The sequence below is a fragment of the Diadema antillarum genome, unplaced genomic scaffold, assembly GCF_040938485.1.
Source record: "Diadema antillarum isolate AM-2024a unplaced genomic scaffold, OU_Dant_1.0 scf00000069, whole genome shotgun sequence".
Lineage (NCBI taxonomy): Eukaryota > Metazoa > Echinodermata > Echinoidea > Diadematoida > Diadematidae > Diadema > Diadema antillarum.
In genome coordinates this window covers 2,028,677-2,048,248 of record NW_027270958.1, presented here as the reverse complement: position 1 = coordinate 2,048,248, position 19,572 = coordinate 2,028,677, and the positions used below count along the sequence as shown (strand labels likewise).

The window sequence follows — 19,572 nt, the reverse complement described above, 5'->3', positions numbered from 1 at the left end:
TCCTCAACGATCTACACGGTGATCCGGGGATTTCTGGGAGATCCGGGATTGTTTCGACCTCGAAGAAGTGTCGACGAGCGTTGATATGACTGTACACACGGTATCAACACGGCAGCTACACAGATAAGGCCGGAAGAGCGCGGCGTCTACACGGACAAACACGACATATTATACACGGACCAACACAGCAGCTACACGGCATCACCCCCAGATCAGATCCGGGGTGGTCCGGGGTGATCCGGGATGTCTACGTGACTGGGGCATAAAGCCCCTTTTACACTTTCACGGATCGCATCACGGATGACCACGGATCGTCGATCCGGGATCATCCGTACTGTATTGACTCCGTGAAGTCTTCTGTCATTATTCTTGATCGTTCGGCATGTCCGCGGAAAAAATCAAGCTTTCTTAATTTTTCATCCCGGACATCACGGATGAAAATCAATACGAACTCTTCCTTGTTGGCACCGTCTACTCCGTGTTGCCTCCGTATTCCTTCCTTGTAGGCATCGGCTACTCTGTGTTGCCTCCCTACTCATTCCGGGACAATCCGTGAAGACATCGGGACGTCCGTATTAGCATCGGCTCCATCCGGGATGAAAAATTAGGGTATTTTGCCTATACAAGCTCATAGAGTCCAGAGAAATAGTCCATAGAGAAATTTGCTCAGATCTTCCCCCATCAGTACAGCCATCAACCCCTCATACTGTTCGTATAGTGGCCGTCTGAGAAACTTAAGTGACCCACACACACCTCCATGCTTTTTTGTGTGTTTTGATTTGTTTTGTTTAGTTTTTCTTTGTTTATGTCAAGATTTTCTAGAAAATGACAGTTTGCAACAAAGAGATTTGACTGTATCTTGTCGACAAGCAGAGAAGTGTGTAGGCTGCTGCAGATTTTCTGGTGCGCTTGCATACTGTACTTAGCTCTGGAGGTACGTCGCCTGAGAATGATAAAGTATCAAAAGCAAAAGCAAAAGTAATATCCGTGTAAGGACCGCGAAGTGACCCAGTTGCATCCGTGTCCTTCCTTGATATCCGTGTTAGCTCCGTATCGTTTCCACTGTGGTCCGCGTTCATTCCTTGTTTGTCCGTGTAGGCACCGTACTTGTCCGTGTAGCCTCCGTACTTGTCCGTGTAGACACCCAGTTGGGATCGTATTCACACCGGCACTGAGAGGAAAATTTATATTTTGCATGCCGGAACACCACGGATGACGATCCGTGGTCATCCGTGTAGCAATCCGTGAAAGTGTAAAAGGGGCTTAAGACCTACCTTTCGTCTAAACCATCGGAAGAGCACGGTACACATACGATATTTCCAGGGTTCTGGAAAACCGGCTGGGACGGGCTGGTAGAGTATATAGATGCACATGATTCCAAAGCCCAGAAATAGGCACAGGCCTTGGAAAAGCACTGCAGTGATACGAGACTTCCAGGCTTCTGGGGAACCCGCTGCGTCCGGCTGGTTCAACCCACAGCTGCCCACGACTCCCAGCCCCAGTAGTAGAAACAAACGTGTTTTCATTTTCTATTTGTTTTAAGGCGATGAAGGCGACGTGATGTGGCTGTGAAAGTAAACTGCCCTGATCAAAAATGCGCGGTTTATGTCAGGGACCCAAAACTGCTATACAACAGTGGAATCGCATTGAAATACCATCGTATCAGAGGGAGGATGCTGCACTCTTGCCTGTAGCCAGCATCGGTTCGGTATGTTTCTATTGTCTGTTGTTCTAGCGTTCATGTATAGCGCTGATCACAAGCACGGAATGTTCAAAGTCCAATACACACAAACAAAAACAAAATATAACACCCCCCCAAAAAAAAACAACAACAACAAACAAACAAACAAACACAAAAATTACCAGAGCCCGTGAAAAATGAAACTCTCTGTTGTTGTTTTTTTATGTATTGTGTGGCGAAAGGGGTTGAACTCCTAGCCAAGTAGTAGTATGTAGTTGTGTTACTGTATGTGTTGGGAGACAGTATTACTTCCACCCCCTACCCCGGCCAGAGGCTGAGAAAAAAAAAAAAAAAAAAAAGCCTCCCTGTTCTCCATGATTATGAAGTGCGCTTCATAAGAATCGGGTAATCTTCGTTATTTCAAAGGTTCTTTACTCCAAAAATAAATAAGTTTCGTTATTCCCTATCTATAGGCTCCATTTTGCGAACACAAATTTCCCTAACAAAATGATCACAATGTATGCCTGCGTGTTCCTTTTATTGTTTAGCAAAGGAATAAACTGATCTTTTCAGACTACAATGTATAATACTAGTATCATGCCCTTGGTCTCGCTCGAGTGAGCAAATCATGATAGACACTCACGCTAGACCGAAATCGTTCCAGGTCCGTGGTAATGATAAGCTCCCTTGTATGATGTATTGAGTTCTCATCTCTGCTTGTTTACACACTTCGCGAGAAAGGAATTTAATGTTTAATGAGACAATTACGGTGGGGATTGAGCGAATAGTGTGACGGAGCAGGGAGGTGAGACAAAAAGGAGTGGGCACTCTGCCCTGAGGGTTTTCCCTATCACTCAACACAGGATTACAAGGGATCAGTGCCCCAACGAACAAGTAAACGACCTCTTACGTAACGAGGTCAGTCTGATCGTTATCACTGCTGTTTGATGTTCGATCCTCGGGGCCGCGGTGATTTGGCCCTCTATCGTTAGGAGTATGGACAGGCCAGTTGACTTGTGTGTGTTCACAAGGACGTGTATGAGGGTTTTACATTCTTTATGCAGGCTCACACGGCATATACTCTTGGGACCTGCTAGTCTAAGAATTCAGCTCTCGATAGATACAAAAATTTTGAAAATCGGCCAAGAAGAAGTTGAGTTTTGACAATGTAACTGTTTAACAATAGCCATTGTTTTGTTCTTGTCTTAATCAAATTACGACGCAATGTCAAGTGTAAATCCTGACTAGTGCTGACGAAATTCACCTGTAGATCAGCAGATGTTGGGGTTTTTCTTTAGTCTGATGTATCACTTCATTGTTCGCTCTTGTTGGTTCTCTTGTCATATTTTTTGGGAAACTTGCGTACATCCGCCAAGACATGTTTTTTCTGGTCCCACTAACATATTTTTGTGAGCAATTTTAGTTCTCCAGGGGATGAAAACACTATTTGAATGTTTTTTTGTTGTATGCTGGGGATATATTGAGGCAGGAGGGCTCGAATCTACAACAGAGTGGTCACGATGGAGACTACTATAGGACCTAATCTTGGTGAAATAACTTGCCTCCTTGCCTGGTGTATGGTGAAAACATGTGAGAGTTCAGTGAGAGCTGAACTATCTCACATGTCCTGTATCATGCCTTATAAGATATTCACCATGGCACTTTTTTGTCTGTCTCTCTGTTTTTGTTTTATTCTTATTTGAAAGCTGAATGGGTATTTTTATGATGTTGTTGCTGTTGTGGTTGGTATTTTCTGTGCGAGCTTGGTATTAAAATTATTATTATCATCAGACATTATTAGGGCCTGTGTTCCACTACTCAGCTGTTCATGTTTCCTTCATATTCTTACAATCAGTATATTATTATTGGTGCTGCTAATCATTATTATTAAATGTTTTTAAGTCTGTGTTAATTTGTTTCCATTTCATGTAAAAGTTATTTCACCAGCGCATGCAAAGTACATTTGTTCCCAAGAAATCTTATAGTACATGGACATGTAAATGCACATAAATTATAATACCTTGAATACTAGCTGCAAAATTCAAAATGTGACCATGCAACCAGTTCACTGCACATCACAATGCACCAGTGTTGTTTGCAGGCACAGCAATGGGTAATGCACCAGTAATGCACCAGTACCACCCAACCACGTGGAGTAATCCAGGTTCTGGCCAGGGAGGGGTGAGACCCACCAGCCTGTTGACAAGGATTGCGCATGTGCACTGTGCGGCCAAGCGGCAGTAATCTAGTTAGTGGAGTGGTCTCTTGGGGAGTGCGGCTCCGAGGATGGATCAAAAGACACTAATCCAGTGCCCACTCCTTTTCCTCTCACCTCCCTGGACGGAGTTAGCTGTTTTTCATTTGTATATTATACAATGAATTAATTTACATGTATATCTCATTCTGTGGGAATGCAGGTCTGACTATTCCACTGATACAAGTAAAGCGCTGGAAGTGTCAACAACTGGTAGAATTACGCATTTAGTTCGATCAGTTACTGTGAGCATAGCCTAAGGGATATGATACAGACAAGAAGACACTGACAAATTATCTTTTGCAATGAATGTACACAGTTCTCCGTTTTAGGAGAGTACGTAACCACTAATGTTGTCGCTATGGCGTCATGGAAATGCTACTGGAGTAGAGGGCTAATCCAGGCACCCTCGATAGATCCTAATTCACAAATCAAATGGCTCCTACAGTGATGGTGCCTGAAATGTTCTATGGTTCCTCCATCAATCTTACAAGACCTGCATTTCGTACGGACAACTCAATCCAACCTCAGCTTCAACTTAAACTTTATTCAAAACCAAAAATATTAAGCTTACATTAATCACAGATAAAAAGAAAATACATGAATTAAGTAATGGTTTTAGGGCCTCTTAAAAAGAATGGGGGCTTGTGATTTGGGCTCTATAATAAGTGCAAGTAAGTTGGGACTCAGTGGCACAATGGGCAACAGACAATGATGTCAAGTGACAAGGAAAAGGAAACTATTATGTTATAATATTAATCCATAGGATCAGTCGCTGAAACCACCGACTGCAGTCCAAAATGCCACGCAAGTTCACACATTAAGTATACAATATGGCAAGTGCACATGAGGACAAACCCTATAAAAGCATATACAATGGAAAAGTAAACTACATGCGGAAAATGAATTGACTATCATATAAACACACACGCACATCCACGCCAGAGAGAACATAGAAGACTATGCTGACCAATTTTCATAAATCTTTCCAAGTGTTTAACACTGGCGTAAGTAATTCATTTCAAATTGTCAAGTAGGTATTTTACGTCGAGCTTTCACCCTAGAGAATGATGTAGGCCTATGCTGTTCCTGATATCAACTGACAATTGATTCCATTATTTGCTCCAAGTGGTTCTGGAAGAAATCAAAGAAACATTAGTCCTTACATAAAATCGATGGAAGAGCTGGTTTCTTTCAATGATAAATAAGCCTTTTGATTGGCAAAATTGCGGACAAGATTACAGTTTAGAAATAGGAACCAAACAGTTAAATGACACTAATCAACAAGTGGCACGTCGTAACTTGAACCTGAATAATATAGGGCCTACCTGCAAGTAGTCAATGCAAAGCCACTGAAAAAATGAAATAAACAAGTGCAACCATGATTTGTTGTTGTTGTTGTTATCATGGCTTCTTCTGAAACACTGTTAATGATGCTTATTGATGTCGATGTAGAGCAATTTGTCAATCAGTATAGCAAACTGCAACCAATGTTCGTGAAGGCATAGTTTGGTCTGACGGTGGTGTATATCATACAGAGTTGTTTTTAAAAGGTTTCTCAATCTACATTTCCTCATAATAAGCCTTCTCCAATTAAGACAGTAGTAATCTTGTACGTCTTTGCTGTTATTCGTTAGCCCGCTACACCCTGTCCTTATTACCCCCTTCAATCAACGTCAGGTGAGACCTGGGGGGCATTCCATGAAGCACTTTGTCTGACAAAGTTGTCGGACAAATTTGCTCTCAACCAATCAGATGCAAGGATTTCAGCAGCTTGTAACAATTTTTCAGAATAATATCCGTCCAAAACGCTTCATGAAATGCCCCCCCCCCCCCCCATCTTTGACCCAGGAACTTTTTCCGAGGGTGTTGGCATGATTTCACACACCATCTCAGCGTGGATTGGCTTTGACCTCAAAGCTTGGATTTAAGAATATTCTAGTGGCTCTTTACATTTTGCACGCACTATACACTCTAAGAAAAATAGGTTCTAAACTTTGCACCTTTACCATCCAGTGTCACACTGGGAGCACTTTTACGGGTGCAAATTGCACCTTTCAGGTCGATAGTGGTCTGAGAGGTGCAAAGCTGCACCCGTAAAGGTGCTCCCAGTGTGACACTGGTAAAAGTGCAGAGTTGAACCTATCTTATTTTTTGTTTAGAGTGTAGCTACATTGATACCTCCTATACGAATGCATGGACACGTGAATGTCAAAAACAAGTCGTCTTTTATTTGCGTAATGATACGATTGTTTAAGTTAGAAGATGTGAAATGTCATGGACAATGATTTTCACACACAAAAATGTAACCAAAGTGATTTCAAAAGGAAGTGTTATCATTGTGCCTGAATGCCTTTGTGTTCTTGCGTTCGAGCATTCTTTTACTGCTTGTAGGGAAGTGACTATTTTTATAATTATACTGTGCCCCGTTGAGACTTATGCCTTACTTGCCCTAATTTGGCCTACCGATGGTATGAAGAATACAGCAGATGTTAACGGTTGAATATTTTCGTATGTCCTTCTACAAAAACATTAAACTATGAAAGTACAAACGTCAAATTGCATGAAGGAGGTAGAGTATATCCGTCGCCCAAACGCCTACTAGATGGTCTTTCATAAACATAGAATGTATCTTTAATTGGTATGCTTTTATTTAACCACGGCGTTTCAATCATACTATAGTCTTTAAAAGCGTTAAAATTTGTCACGAATATACATAATTTGTATGAGAAGGATATGACGTATGAGTGGACAACAATACAAAGAAAATATAAAGGAAATTCAACAAAAATTCACTTTTCTAGAATCATGAAAGAGCAATGGACCAACCGCTTTCAGAAAGCAGGGGGAATAATTGCTATCCTTAACATATGTCAATATCAAGTTGATGGAATTTGTAATTTTCATGAAAAATGGATTTTTGCAGAATTTTCTTTATATTTTCTTGGTATTGTTGTCCACTCATACGTCATAACCTCTATTAGTCTCCTCACCCAGCGGTTCCAACATCAAAACTTTAAAAATTCATAACTTTTGCATCGATTGTCCGATTTTCTTCAAACTTTCACTGATGTGTTGTACTAATGTTGCTGCTTTCACTCAATCCACATTGCTCTTGGGGTTTATCTTCCCTTTAAGTATTTAAACCACATCCCGAGTTCCTCAAAATACCACAAGAAACAACTTTTATCTTTTTCTGTTTTAATTTTGCCCATCTTGGACTACACAGTTTAACTTTATGGAACTTTACATGGTAGCATTTATATCTCCTATGTTGCGTTGATTACTACCTATAGGCCTATCATAGGTATCAAGCAAAGTCACCAAAATATCCACAAGTGTGGAAACACCTCTTCCCGGTACAATTAGTGCATTGCAGTCTATCATGTAAACAGAACAAAACGAGCCGTTAATTTCATTTTCATTCCAAGCTCCCTTCACAACCCTGCCAAATGCCACTTGTACACTCATGTGAATCACGAATAATACCTCATTGTCAAGCACGACTATAGCTAACCAACACAATATAGCGAGGGGATGTTTTTGATTTGGTATTTTACTGTTTGTACTCTGTGCTGTTAAGCGTTGTTTTATTTTTTTTAACTGAATAAGATGTCCACCTTTTGGCAGCGGTAGATGTCATTCTCCGTGAATCACTGCATCTTGAGAAACTGAAACAGACATTCTTTTTTTTTAATGTCTGTTTCAGTTTCTCAAGGTGCGGTAATTTTGTGAGAGATGCAACGGAAAGAATAAATATCTCTGTTGTATCTCTGTAGGGCTTATTACTTTTTGTTGCTAATATTTCTGTCGTTAATGGTTGAAGTACTTCTCTATATTTGTATTGTGAGGAAACGACACATTGAAACCAGTCACTGTACTGAATTCTGAACCAATAGTGTAATACTAATAGCGTTGGGTATATGTAATGTCTTATCTATCAAAAGTACACTGTATACTCCGCTGTGTGTCAGATCAATAAAAAGTGAAGCTTTCAGACTTAAAGTTCAATAACAACAAAATTTTATGGGTTACGTGAGAGTATTGTCAGCAAAGGGAAATTGAGCAGGATATCCAGAGGTGGTATTCTGAACACCGTTTTATCTCTGTTGTAACTTGTGTTGTAACTTGTGTTGTAAGTCTGTGAGTTATAACACCGCTAAAACAGTTGTAAATCGGTATTCTGAAAACTGTTTTAACGGTGTTGTAAGTCATGATAACCACGCCCATCGCAATAATCATATCCAATAGGAAATATTGTTAGAAGTAGCATCTAAGACATTTCAACCAATAAGATTGCTCCCTTGGGCAAATGCGCCTTGCTTAACTCTGCGCGTTTTAACAAGCGCTCATTCTCTGGCGTGCGCACAAATAGGACAATGGTATGCGCAGGTAAAGAGAGCCAGAGATAAAATAAAGTTACAACAGAAGCTTGATCATTATGCCTTCTTACCGGTTTTGACGTATAGTTGGTGCAGTAGGGGATTCGCAAAGCTATCTCAGATTGAGTCTTTTTATTTGAAATTTTGTTAAAAAAAATAGGAAGATATCTGGCGTTCATAAGAGGAACCCAAATTTCATGGTTTATGTGGAACTAGACGCTTCTAAATTAAGTTAAGCCCTTGCAATGCCATGTTATTATTATCATTAAATGTTATTGTTGTTGTTGTTGTTGTCACTATCTTCACAAGATATCTCTTGGAGATCATTATCACGTAAAGTTCCATCATGGAACCTTAGACTTCTAATACTTTTCTTAGGATTCGCGCCATCCCCAGCAATAAATATTTTTGAAACACCCAAAGGTACTGATAATGAATTCTTTTTGGTGAAGATAGTGAAATCATATTTAAAAATATTTAATATTTTGAAAGATATTTTTGAAATGAATAGTGCTTAAAACAAGTTAGTGCCGACGGTGCCGGTAACCTTTCTGTTCATGTGTTTGTGTTTTTATCTATGTGCATAATTATGCTACGCGTATGTACTTGCAATGTTACTGTTAACCAAATTTTGTATTGTGGAATGAGTTTACATTTTGTCAAACTGCTATATCATTTGCCTTTCTGTACATACATTGTTTTTATTTTTTGTATATCTTTTTTATTTTGAACTCGCATACCACAATATTGAGTTGATGAATAATCTCACTATCTAACATAAGTTAAAACGAAAGTTACAACGGAGTTATAACACCCTCCACCCTGTTTTATCTCAGAAGCATAAATTTGCACGGGGCATGACTTACAACAGAAGATAAAACAGTTTTCAGATTACCGTGTAAACTAATGGGTGTTCAGGTTTGCGCCCACTGTTACGCGCGTGCGCATACCCTAAGACAATGGTATGCGCAGGCAAAGGGTGCGCAAGATAAAACACTAGTTACAACAGAAGTTACAACAGAAGTTACAACAGAGATAAAACGGTGTTCAGAATACCGATTTATTACAACAGACTTACAACAGAGATAAAACGGTCTCAGAATACCACTCCAGAGCTACATTACTACGGTGATCCCTTGCATCTATCTCCAAGTTTATTTCTATCCTGTTGGTTTATGTCGGGTTTCTATATACACCATACAGGTACAGGGATTTATGGAGTTCCTGTGATAAACTCCACGCTATTAGGGCTTTCCAAATTAAGGCTCTCTGAGTAAGAGCATCGGCCTTGCAATCCGGAGCTCTGTCTTTCCAATGGAATCTCATTTTCTTAGCTCATTTTTTTTTCCGTCATGATAACCTTTATATTTTGTGGTACAAATTATAATGTATGGCAAGCTTGGTGATGTACATGTATATATTGCACTGCGTAATTCACCAAATTAATGTCATTCTTATTTATTTATTCATTTTTTAAAATGCAGGGGTGGTATTCTGAACACCGTTTTATCTCTGTTGTAACTTGTGTTGTAACTTGTGTTGTAAGTCTGTGAGTTATAACACCGTTAAAACAGTTGTAAATCGGTATTCTGAAAACTGTTTTAACGGTGTTGTAAGTCATGATAACCACGCCCATCGCAATAATCATATCCAATAAGAAATATTGTTAGAAGTAGCATCTAAGACATTTCAACCAATAAGATTGCTCCCTTGGGCAAATGCGCCGTGCTTAACTCTGCGCGTTTTAAGAAGCGCTCATTCTCTGGCGTGCGCACAAATAGGACAATGGTATGCGCAGGTAAAGAGAGCCAGAGATAAAATAAAGTTACAACAGAAGCTTGGATCATTATGCCTTCTTACCGGTTTTGACGTATAGTTGGTGCAGTAGGGGATTCGCAAAGCTATCTCAGATTAAGTCTTTTTGTTTGAAATTTGTTTAAAAAATAAGAAGATATCTGGCGTTCATAAGAGGAACCCAAATTTCATGGTTTATGGGGAACTAGACGCTTCTAAATTAAGTTAAGCCCTTGCAATGCCATGTTATTATTATTATTATTATTATTGTTGTTGTTGTTAACTTAGACTTCTAATACTTTTCTTAGGATTCGCGCCGTCCCCAGCAATAAATATTTTGAAACACCCAAAGGTACTGATAATGAATTCTTATTGGTGAAGATAGTGAAATCATATTAAAAAATATTTAATATTTTGAAAGATATTTTTGAAATGAATAGTGCTTAAAACAAGTTAGTGCCGACGGTGCCGGTAACCTTTCTGTTCATGTGTTTGTGTTTTTATCTATGTGCATAATTATGCTACGCGTATGTACTTGCAATGTTACTGTTACCAAATTTGTATTGTGGAATGAGTTTACATTTTGTCAAACTGCTATATCATTTGTCTATCTGTACATACATTGTTTTTATTTTTTGTATATCTTTTTTATTTTGAACTCGCATACCACAATATTGAGTTGATGAATAATCTCACTATCTAACATAAGTTAAAACGAAAGTTACAACGGAGTTATAACACCCTCCACCCTGTTTTATCTCAGAAGCATAAATTTGCACGGGGCATGACTTACAACAGAAGATAAAACAGTTTTCAGAATACCGTGTAATCTAATGGGTGTTCAGGTTTGCGCCCACTGTTACGCGCGTGCGCATACCCTAAGACAATGGTATGCGCAGGCAAAGAGTGCGCAAGATAAAACACTAGTTACAACACAAGTTACAACAGAAGTTACAACAGAGATAAAACGGTGTTCAGAATACCGATTTGTTACAACAGACTTACAACAGAGATAAAACGGTCTCAGAATACCACCCCAGCTCCTTAGATCAAAGCCTCATCTGTATTTTCAAAACTGACATGCAGAGCCTACTCTGACCATAGGTATTCTCTAATGTAGTTGACAAAGTCATCCGCCATTTGTCGCCCTATTTCGAATGTGACGTCACCAAACCACTGAATGGCATGGTAACCAAGTTCATAATTTTCCCATCTGACCGGCACTCCCGCAGCCTTCAGCCTTTCCACGTAGAATATCCCGTCATCGCGTAAATAATCATAGCCAAACGTGGCGACAAAGGTGCGAGGCAGCGAGGACATGTCATCTCGCAAAAGCGGCGAAAATTTCTCCGACATCCAGATACTTTTCAAGCTCCTCCAGAGGTCGTCGTTCCCGAAATCGAACGAGAGTGATCGCTTGTAGCAGTCGATCTTCATGTCGGCTGGAACGAGGTCGTGATTGAAATATTTCTGGTAGACTGCAGATTGTTTAAATTCTGCTGATGTGTGATTGTTGGCGTAAATCTGCCGCCCAATATCATTATCGTCATCTGTGTAGCCAAGTGTGTAAGCGGTGGTAAAGTAAGGAGCGAGTTCTAGAACCGGCATGGGACCGTGGAACGCATTACACCTCATTTTCTGTATAGAGGGCGTGTTGAGATCGAGGCTCTGCAGCCATGGGTAGAGAAGCACCTGGAGCTTGATATCGGGTAAGGTGGCGTCATCGGCGATGGCGGCCGAGACGACGGCGGCGAGATGACCACCGGCGCTGTCGCCGATCACTGCAACTCTCCTCGGATCAACATCCATCTCCTTGGCATGGGTGAGCAACCATTTGGTGGCGGTGATGGCGTCATCATGGGCGGCAGGGAACGTATGGGCTGGAGCAAGTCTGTATCTGTAGAAAAAAAAAACCCAATGACATTCGCGATAATGCATTATATATATATATATATATATATGTGTGTGTGTGTGTGTGTGTGTGTGTGTGTGTGTGTGTTTATGTAAGACCTTACTTGTAACTTCGAGAACAAAGTCATCACCACTTGTAGACTAAGCCTTCCAAGGTGTAATTGTGGATTCTTTCAAAGCTTACCTGAAAACTGATCTAAAAAGAAAGATAAAAGCATACATGCACTACAAAGCCGACAAAAGTTTTTAATTGTCTGTAGCACAATACATTTATTCTCCTGTGTCATAATGCGCCACGGCATAATTTTACTTGATAGATGGAATATCATTAACATGTTGTGTGTGTACGTTTATTATAGATAATTTATACAGATAGAGATAGATAGGTAGAGATATTTTGATATGTTTGATAAAAACCTAAAATGGCATGAAAATTTAGGTTTTTATAACATACTATATTCAAATATTTCTATCTAAATTGCTTGCTTTCTCTGTCTAATGATTTGAAGTTAATCAGGACATTAGTTTCAAATTTCAGTGGGAACTGAATAAATTCAGGAATGCCCCTAAATTCTTTAGCGTTCCTTACAGTTTAAAATGTGCATTGAAAAGTCACATGTCTGGAACAGGAGCATACTGACCACGTTTCATTATTAATGTGTATATGGAATAAGAAATGGGCTACAACAGTACAAGGAATGCAGATAAATCGTTATTTGTAGCTTTTCAAAAGAGTAATAAAATCATAATCGGGTACAGAACAATGATCTCACCCGACAGCAACTCCCACTATTCCAAGTCGCTCGGATATCATTCGAACAGCTGGGTCGTAAAACTCTGAAAATCAAAATGTTTCCAAAAAAGAGAGATAATAATCTTTTCAATGAGTACTTAACTTTTTCTCGTGTATATATCAATAATGATCGTAGGAAATAATGAGAAGCGGAAGAATCGACAATATATACATATATATAAATATATATATACATATATTCATATATATATGTATAGATATGTATATATACATATTGTATATATATATGTATATATTCACAAATATATATAGATATGTATATGTATGTATGTATATATATACATACATATATGTTTATTATATATATTGTATATATATATATATATATATATATATATATATATGTACATTTTTTTCATTGCCGTTAGCTTTAAAGTTCCTGTACAGCAGTTGGTTTGACGTCTGAATCGTCACCGAAAGCCACGAAGGTAACTGATTTTCTCAATGAGTACAAAAAGCATCCTAACGTTGATCAAAATGGATTTTAGGGGTTGAAGTTACTGAAATGAAAATTGTGAGCACTATAACTTATGTGATCGAATCATGACCTTCTTATGCATGCATCTCTGGTCCGTTAAATTGAAAATTGACATGGCAGTTGCGGTAACGTTGATGTTACAATTTGGGTTTCACTAAATTGCTAAAGACCAGAAAACGATCATTAACTTGGTTCCAGTTTTCTGCGATGTGAGCTGGCTAATATGTTATTCAAGTTGTATGTCCTTCCATAGGAAAAGACACAAGCACTGTTTCATAATGCCTTTTATTTCTTCTACTTTCTATCAAAGCAACACAACTTTCTTCTCCAAAAATGTAGGGAATATTATGACGCCTAATTTAATTAATGTTTGCTAATCAACAGACAGATCGAGGGAATTGAATCAGACAGATTATCACCTATGCTTCCCATCGCCAACCCGCCTCCATGGAAGAAGATGAAGGCCGGAAGTGGCTCCTCGCGACCTCTGACCTTTGGTTCGTACACTCTCACCCTGACCCCACCAAAGGTGTCCAATCGGGACCTGATGTTCGAGCCAGGAACCTCAGACGGTGGTTGCTGAACCAAAGTCGACATGATGCGAAAGAATTCGCGCGCCTCTTCAAATGCGTTTGGGCACCGAAAATCCCGGGCGCACATCCTCATCGTGTTCTAAACAACAACAACAACAACAAAACCAAACAATTAGCAAGCTCTAAAAGCAAGACTTGAAAAAAAAAGAACTCTGAACCTTAATCATTAAAAAAACACATGAAAATTTGGGCAAAGAATATAAGCTATTATCGATTTTACAGAGGCCAAATGAACGCTAAATTCATGCAGGTATTCTAGTGCACCGACCGTTCTTCCCTTATCTTGTGTCGTCATGAACAGCCATTTTCAGATCTCTAAGCGTGATGATTACGAGGAAACTGAGAGAGACATATCCATAGTGACCGGAACTTACGAGTAGTGATATCGTCTGTGCAGCGGTGACCGTGGCGCGGTACTTCCACGGCTCGGGAAATCCGTCAGGTACAGGTTTGTAGAGCACGTAGGCAAATGCGATACCCAGTACAAGGAATACGAAAAGAATGGTCTTAGTCTTCATTGTGTTTATCTGCCAATTTTTTCCTGCTCAATAATAAGATGTCTCACACAGATGGAATTCACACGTGAGTACGGTATCCAAGCTTCAAATGCGTCTCAGTTTCTCAAGGCAATGCAGAAAAGCAAAAGTCACACCTGTACATACTTCGCGGAGCTAGTCAATATTATCCCCTCTTGACCATTACGGGTATGATAATAATAATCATAATCTAGATCTTACTCTAGAGCGATACCAACAATTAATGAAAAGGGAGTATTGACGATTTTGTATGTGTGTAAAACACGTGGGAAGCTCGAGAGCTTTTGTAAACGCTATTTGCAGCGATTTGTCTGCCCTACATACGAAACGTATAGAAAGAGACCTGTTGTTCTATGAACTTTGGACGATTCTTTCGTGCAACAAGACTCAGTGTAGACGCTACTATAAAGACTCTGCTATGATAATAAAATATGTCAATGGCGACTATAGATAAACAAAAACCGACCCATTGTGGCTATTATGTACTGAGTGCATACCGTGTAGTAAGGCAACCCTATCTTCTCCCATCCCCTTCTCTCCTTGTGATGTCACTTTTCCCTCTCCTCCCTACCTCTTCTTTGCTTTTGTTTTTTGTGCACATTAACACTACCGCTATATTCATAGCATATACATTTATACATATATATATATGTGTGTGTATGTATATGTATATATATGTATATATATATATATATATATATATATATATATATATATATATGTATGTATATATATATATATATATATATATATATATATATATACATATATATATAAGTATATATATACAATTCTCTTGCCTTTTCTCTTTGAGATAAGCTATCCATTGTTTATATAAAAAAAAATCTGGCCTGTAATTTAACTTGGCAATTCTAAAAACTAAAGTCTTCAATTATACCCTCCCCCTTCCCTCTCTCTCTCTCTCTCTCTCTCTCTCTCTCTTCCTCTCTCTTTCAGTGTTGATTGATTGATTGATAACTTTATTGTCCACTCTGGAAATTCTGTGTACATTGGATATCACAACAAAATAAACATTAAATACATCACAGGTGCACCACACATTTTATTTTATTTGTTTGTTTGTTTGCTTGTTTGCTTGCTTGTTTGTTTGTTTGTTTGTTTGCTTGGTTAACCAAAATAATATTATTATACATTTGTGATTCGGTGGAATGGCTAGCCCTTACGGAACAAACACAGGGTCACACGGTTGGGGTTTATGCGAAAATATCCCAATTTAACATAGCTGCTAGGTGGAATTGGGGTAGTTTCATTAGAAACCACTCACTGCTTTTTACCGATGACAGTTATAATATCTGTTATGCTATAGTGTATGCAAAGTGTACTAATGATATCGTGTGAGATGACTTTGAAAGACTGGAAAATAATCAACGAAGCCATCACTGTACATATTTTGAAGTGATTGTTTAAAAAAAAAAGGTTAAATTACTTTTCATAAGTTCATAATTGCTATTTTGTTCACGAAGAAAACCCTGCACTGATAATGGTCAATTGTTTTCCCTATGTGCGTACTCACTGATTATCACACATTAGATTATTACCACAATACGATATTTTCTCACATTCTTTCTCAGAACTCCAGTATAATACGGAAAGCATATCACTTCACAAAATTCTTTAAAACACACGACAAAACGTATACGAATGAATTGTTTGTGCAATGGTTTAATGACACATAAAATTATCATAACAATGAATTTAGCCACGTGATTATTTGATTCAGCAATATGTACACTGTACACTTTACATAATGATGGGAACAAAACAACAACAACAACGTCCTTTATACAAACCTGATGCAGGCTGAGCCATCTGGAACTAGTTTTACTAATTCCAGTCGGTATCTCGCCGCAAACTGAATATAAATATACCTTTTCTATGATATGGCAGTTTATCAAGATCAAAAGTTGGCAGGATTATAAAAATGATTTGGATAAATTACGGGCCTATCCAAGAAAGCCGAGATATTTACAGCATAGTAATCATAAAAAAGCGCAAAATAATCAACGTAAACTCTCACTCTTCGCTTGCAGTCAAGCGCTATCAAACTCGCTGCAATAGCGCCATCAACGTGCACCTTCAGAATAGTGTCACATTAATCTGCACCATTCAAAGAGCGCGAATCTGCAATATTTTCCTTTTCTTCTTCATACATTTCTTTTCCTTTCTTCCCAGCTTTTTCTTCTTTTGTTCGCAAATTGAAGACATCTTTGATGACGTGAAAATAGAAATACGAATAGTATTGCATTTCACCGTGATAATGAGATTAATGACATACGTAGCAAAGGAGATTTTCGTTTTGGTAACTATAATCATTATTACCACAATAACCATCATATCCACAGCCATATCTCATTTTGTCCTTCTCCCAATAGTAATTATATCATTAGTACAACTATCCTCAATTACCCTATGGGTATTTTCGGTTACAATCATAAAAGTACCAATGGCATTTGTAAGTTGTCCGTCAGTTTCATAGCTGTAAGGCTATACGTTATTTCCGGCAGTCCACTTATTTCATTTCCAGAAATCAGTATATATATATATATTTTTTTTTTTAAATCTATTCTCACTATATATTTTCATACGTTCCATGAAAATAAGCATGTAAGGTAATCGTTGAGGATTTCATTTAATTATTTCTTCACCTTTGCTCCATAACATCAATCATAAATACACTCAGTATAGACTCTAGAGATGAGTATTTCTATAATGCAGAAATCCTGCAGTTCATACATAATTTGTGCAATAGTCATGGTGTTATTACTATAATATATCGCATGATATTGAATTTGGTGGTTTTTTTTTTTGGGTTACTCTCTATAAAAAAAAATCGAGTGAAATATCCACTCTTGAAGGAGTGAATGCAATAAAGAGTGAATTTAGCGTGAAATTGGAGTGAATTTTGAGTGCTCTCATTTTGGAGTGACCTCAGGGATCACTCGAAGATTTGGGAGTGATCCCTGAGGTCACTCTAAAACGAGTAAAAAGGAACATTTTCACTCAAAATTCACTCCAATTTCACTCAAAATTCACTCTTTTTTTATTCACTTCTTCAAGAGTGAATATATTCACTCGATTTTTTAGAGAGTACCACACAAGTTATCCAAGGCATTACACGCCAACTCCCCCCCCCTCCCCCGCCCATGACAAGAATGATTCAGAATGAGGTTTGAGCCGAGCATGGGTATGATTTTTTTTAGGAAGACTGGCTGAAAAATGCGGTTAAGCCATAATCAATACCATGTATACGCAAATTGCTTCCGTGGCGATTGTATAGAGTAAGAAAGCTTTTCAGTATAATAGGCCATGTCAGAGTCATAGAAGGGGATAACACATGCAAACCGTTTCCATTAAGACTAGCTAACACTGCTAAGGCCCATTGAATAACAAAAATAATAATGATGATAATAATAGAAGTAGTAGTAATATAAATAAAAACAATAAGATTAGCAACAACAACAACAACAACAACAATAATAATAGTAATGATAATAATAATAATGATAATAATAACAATAATAATAATGATAATAATAATAACAATAACAATAATGATAATAATATTAACAATAATAAAATGGAAGTCAATATTTACGAGGTTAGTACACCACCCAATTGTAGCAGCATCGATGAGTTGTAGATTACCGAGCGACCTTTTAATATTGTCCCCGACATTTCCATAAGGAAATATTTCGGCCCCTCAAATAGCCTTTCTTCCGACTCATGGTTTACTCTTTTGCTACGCAGCCTTTATATAACTTCAATTCAAACAATTCTCCTTTACCCAATGATTGGAAAAAAACACTACACAAAATATCAAAATCACGTATACACATGCATAACACTATACACAATATCTTTGGCATGATCAAAATTATACAATACAGGGACCTCCATGGCATACTAAGTAAATGTATTCCCAATACATGTGTAATAAAGCCTGATGGCAAATAAATAAACTCGCATGCTGATCAGATTCCTTGAATGAATCAAATGTGTTCAGCATTCTCTGCGATTTTGCATCACAAAATGCAAATTCTACAAAAATAATGAAATGTAAAATATATCATCAATTCGAAGAAATGGTCATAATGCATAGCAATTATGGCATGGTACACCTTCTCCATCCGAACCCATTATTTGGTGCTTTCTTAACCAAAAGTTCTATACAAAAGTGCGAGAGCTTTTAGTCAAAACTGAAAACAACAGATTCAGTACATACATTTCTACTCCCTCCTCCCCCCCCCCCCCCCCGATTCCAAGCAAGCTCGATTACAGTTGTTTCTGTTTTAACTTTTTGGAATTTGATGCAACAATGATCTATGGCATTTAAACAAAAAAGATGAAGACAGTGTTACTTTGAGTTGCAGGATTTGGCGCTAATTTGGCACTAATTTTTGCCGCCTCATCTTCAACTTCCTTATTAACAAAACTACTCTGAATTTTTAGGTATTGTTAATTTTCAAGCGCGACGATCATACCGACTGACAAGTGTCTACATGCATGTTACCAGAGCAGATATCTTTGTATACAACAATGTCCTCTCCGAGACATCAAGTCAAATATATCAACCAAGGCATGAACAGACAAGACAACTTGTCTTCAGATAAAAGTGTAGTCATATACCATATATATTATGGTAATACATGTATATATGTTTATTTCATAGTACTCTACGATTTAGATTTTTAACATTTTTCACTTTATACAGGAGAATGAAAGACATTGTGGATTGAGTGAATGCAAAAATATTACGAACCCATCAGTGTTCAAAGAAAATTGGGACAATCTGTTCACAAATATATAGGAGTCTTTAAAGTTCGGTACCGTCGCCGCCGGATTATAGGCTAAAATAATTCGTGATGTTACAGTCGGACAATGATATCAAAAATATATGAAGAAAATTTTACCAATGTTCGTCTCTTGTAAAAGGTACACATTTCTTACATTTTTTACTGACAAACCTAGAGGATTCAGTAATTCCCCATCCCTTCGGAAAGAGGTTAATCAAGTGCTCTCTCACTATGCTAGAAAATGGAAAAAAAAATGTTAAATTAGCTTTTCTTGATATCGTCCAAATGTGGCATAAGGAACTGCTGCAGTCTTAT

General features: G+C 38.1%; 1 protein-coding gene across 1 annotated transcript; it reads right to left on the bottom strand.

Annotated features, from left to right (window-relative positions):
* Window positions 1-11,172: 11,172 nt before the first annotated feature.
* Window positions 11,173-14,672, bottom strand: LOC139716746 (arylacetamide deacetylase-like). Its single transcript, XM_071628280.1, has 4 exons — window positions 14,282-14,672; window positions 13,734-13,986; window positions 12,796-12,859; window positions 11,173-12,008 (listed from the first exon to the last, which is right to left on the bottom strand). The coding sequence occupies exons 1-4, from the start codon at window positions 14,423-14,425 to the stop codon at window positions 11,201-11,203; spliced, it is 1,269 nt and encodes a 422-aa protein (XP_071484381.1). The 5' UTR covers window positions 14,426-14,672; the 3' UTR covers window positions 11,173-11,200.
* Window positions 14,673-19,572: the final 4,900 nt, after the last annotated feature.

Excerpts from the sequence above, each read along its gene's own strand:
- LOC139716746 (XM_071628280.1), bottom strand. The coding sequence starts at position 14,425 with ATGAAGACTAAGACCATTCTTTTCGTATTCCTTGTACTGGGTATCGCA. Across the intron at positions 13,987-14,281 it reads CACAGACGATATCACTACTC|AACACGATGAGGATGTGCGC; the intron begins GTAAGTTCCGGT and ends GTTGTTGTTTAG. Across the intron at positions 12,009-12,795 it reads ATAGTGGGAGTTGCTGTCGG|ATACAGACTTGCTCCAGCCC; the intron begins GTGAGATCATTG and ends TTTTTTCTACAG.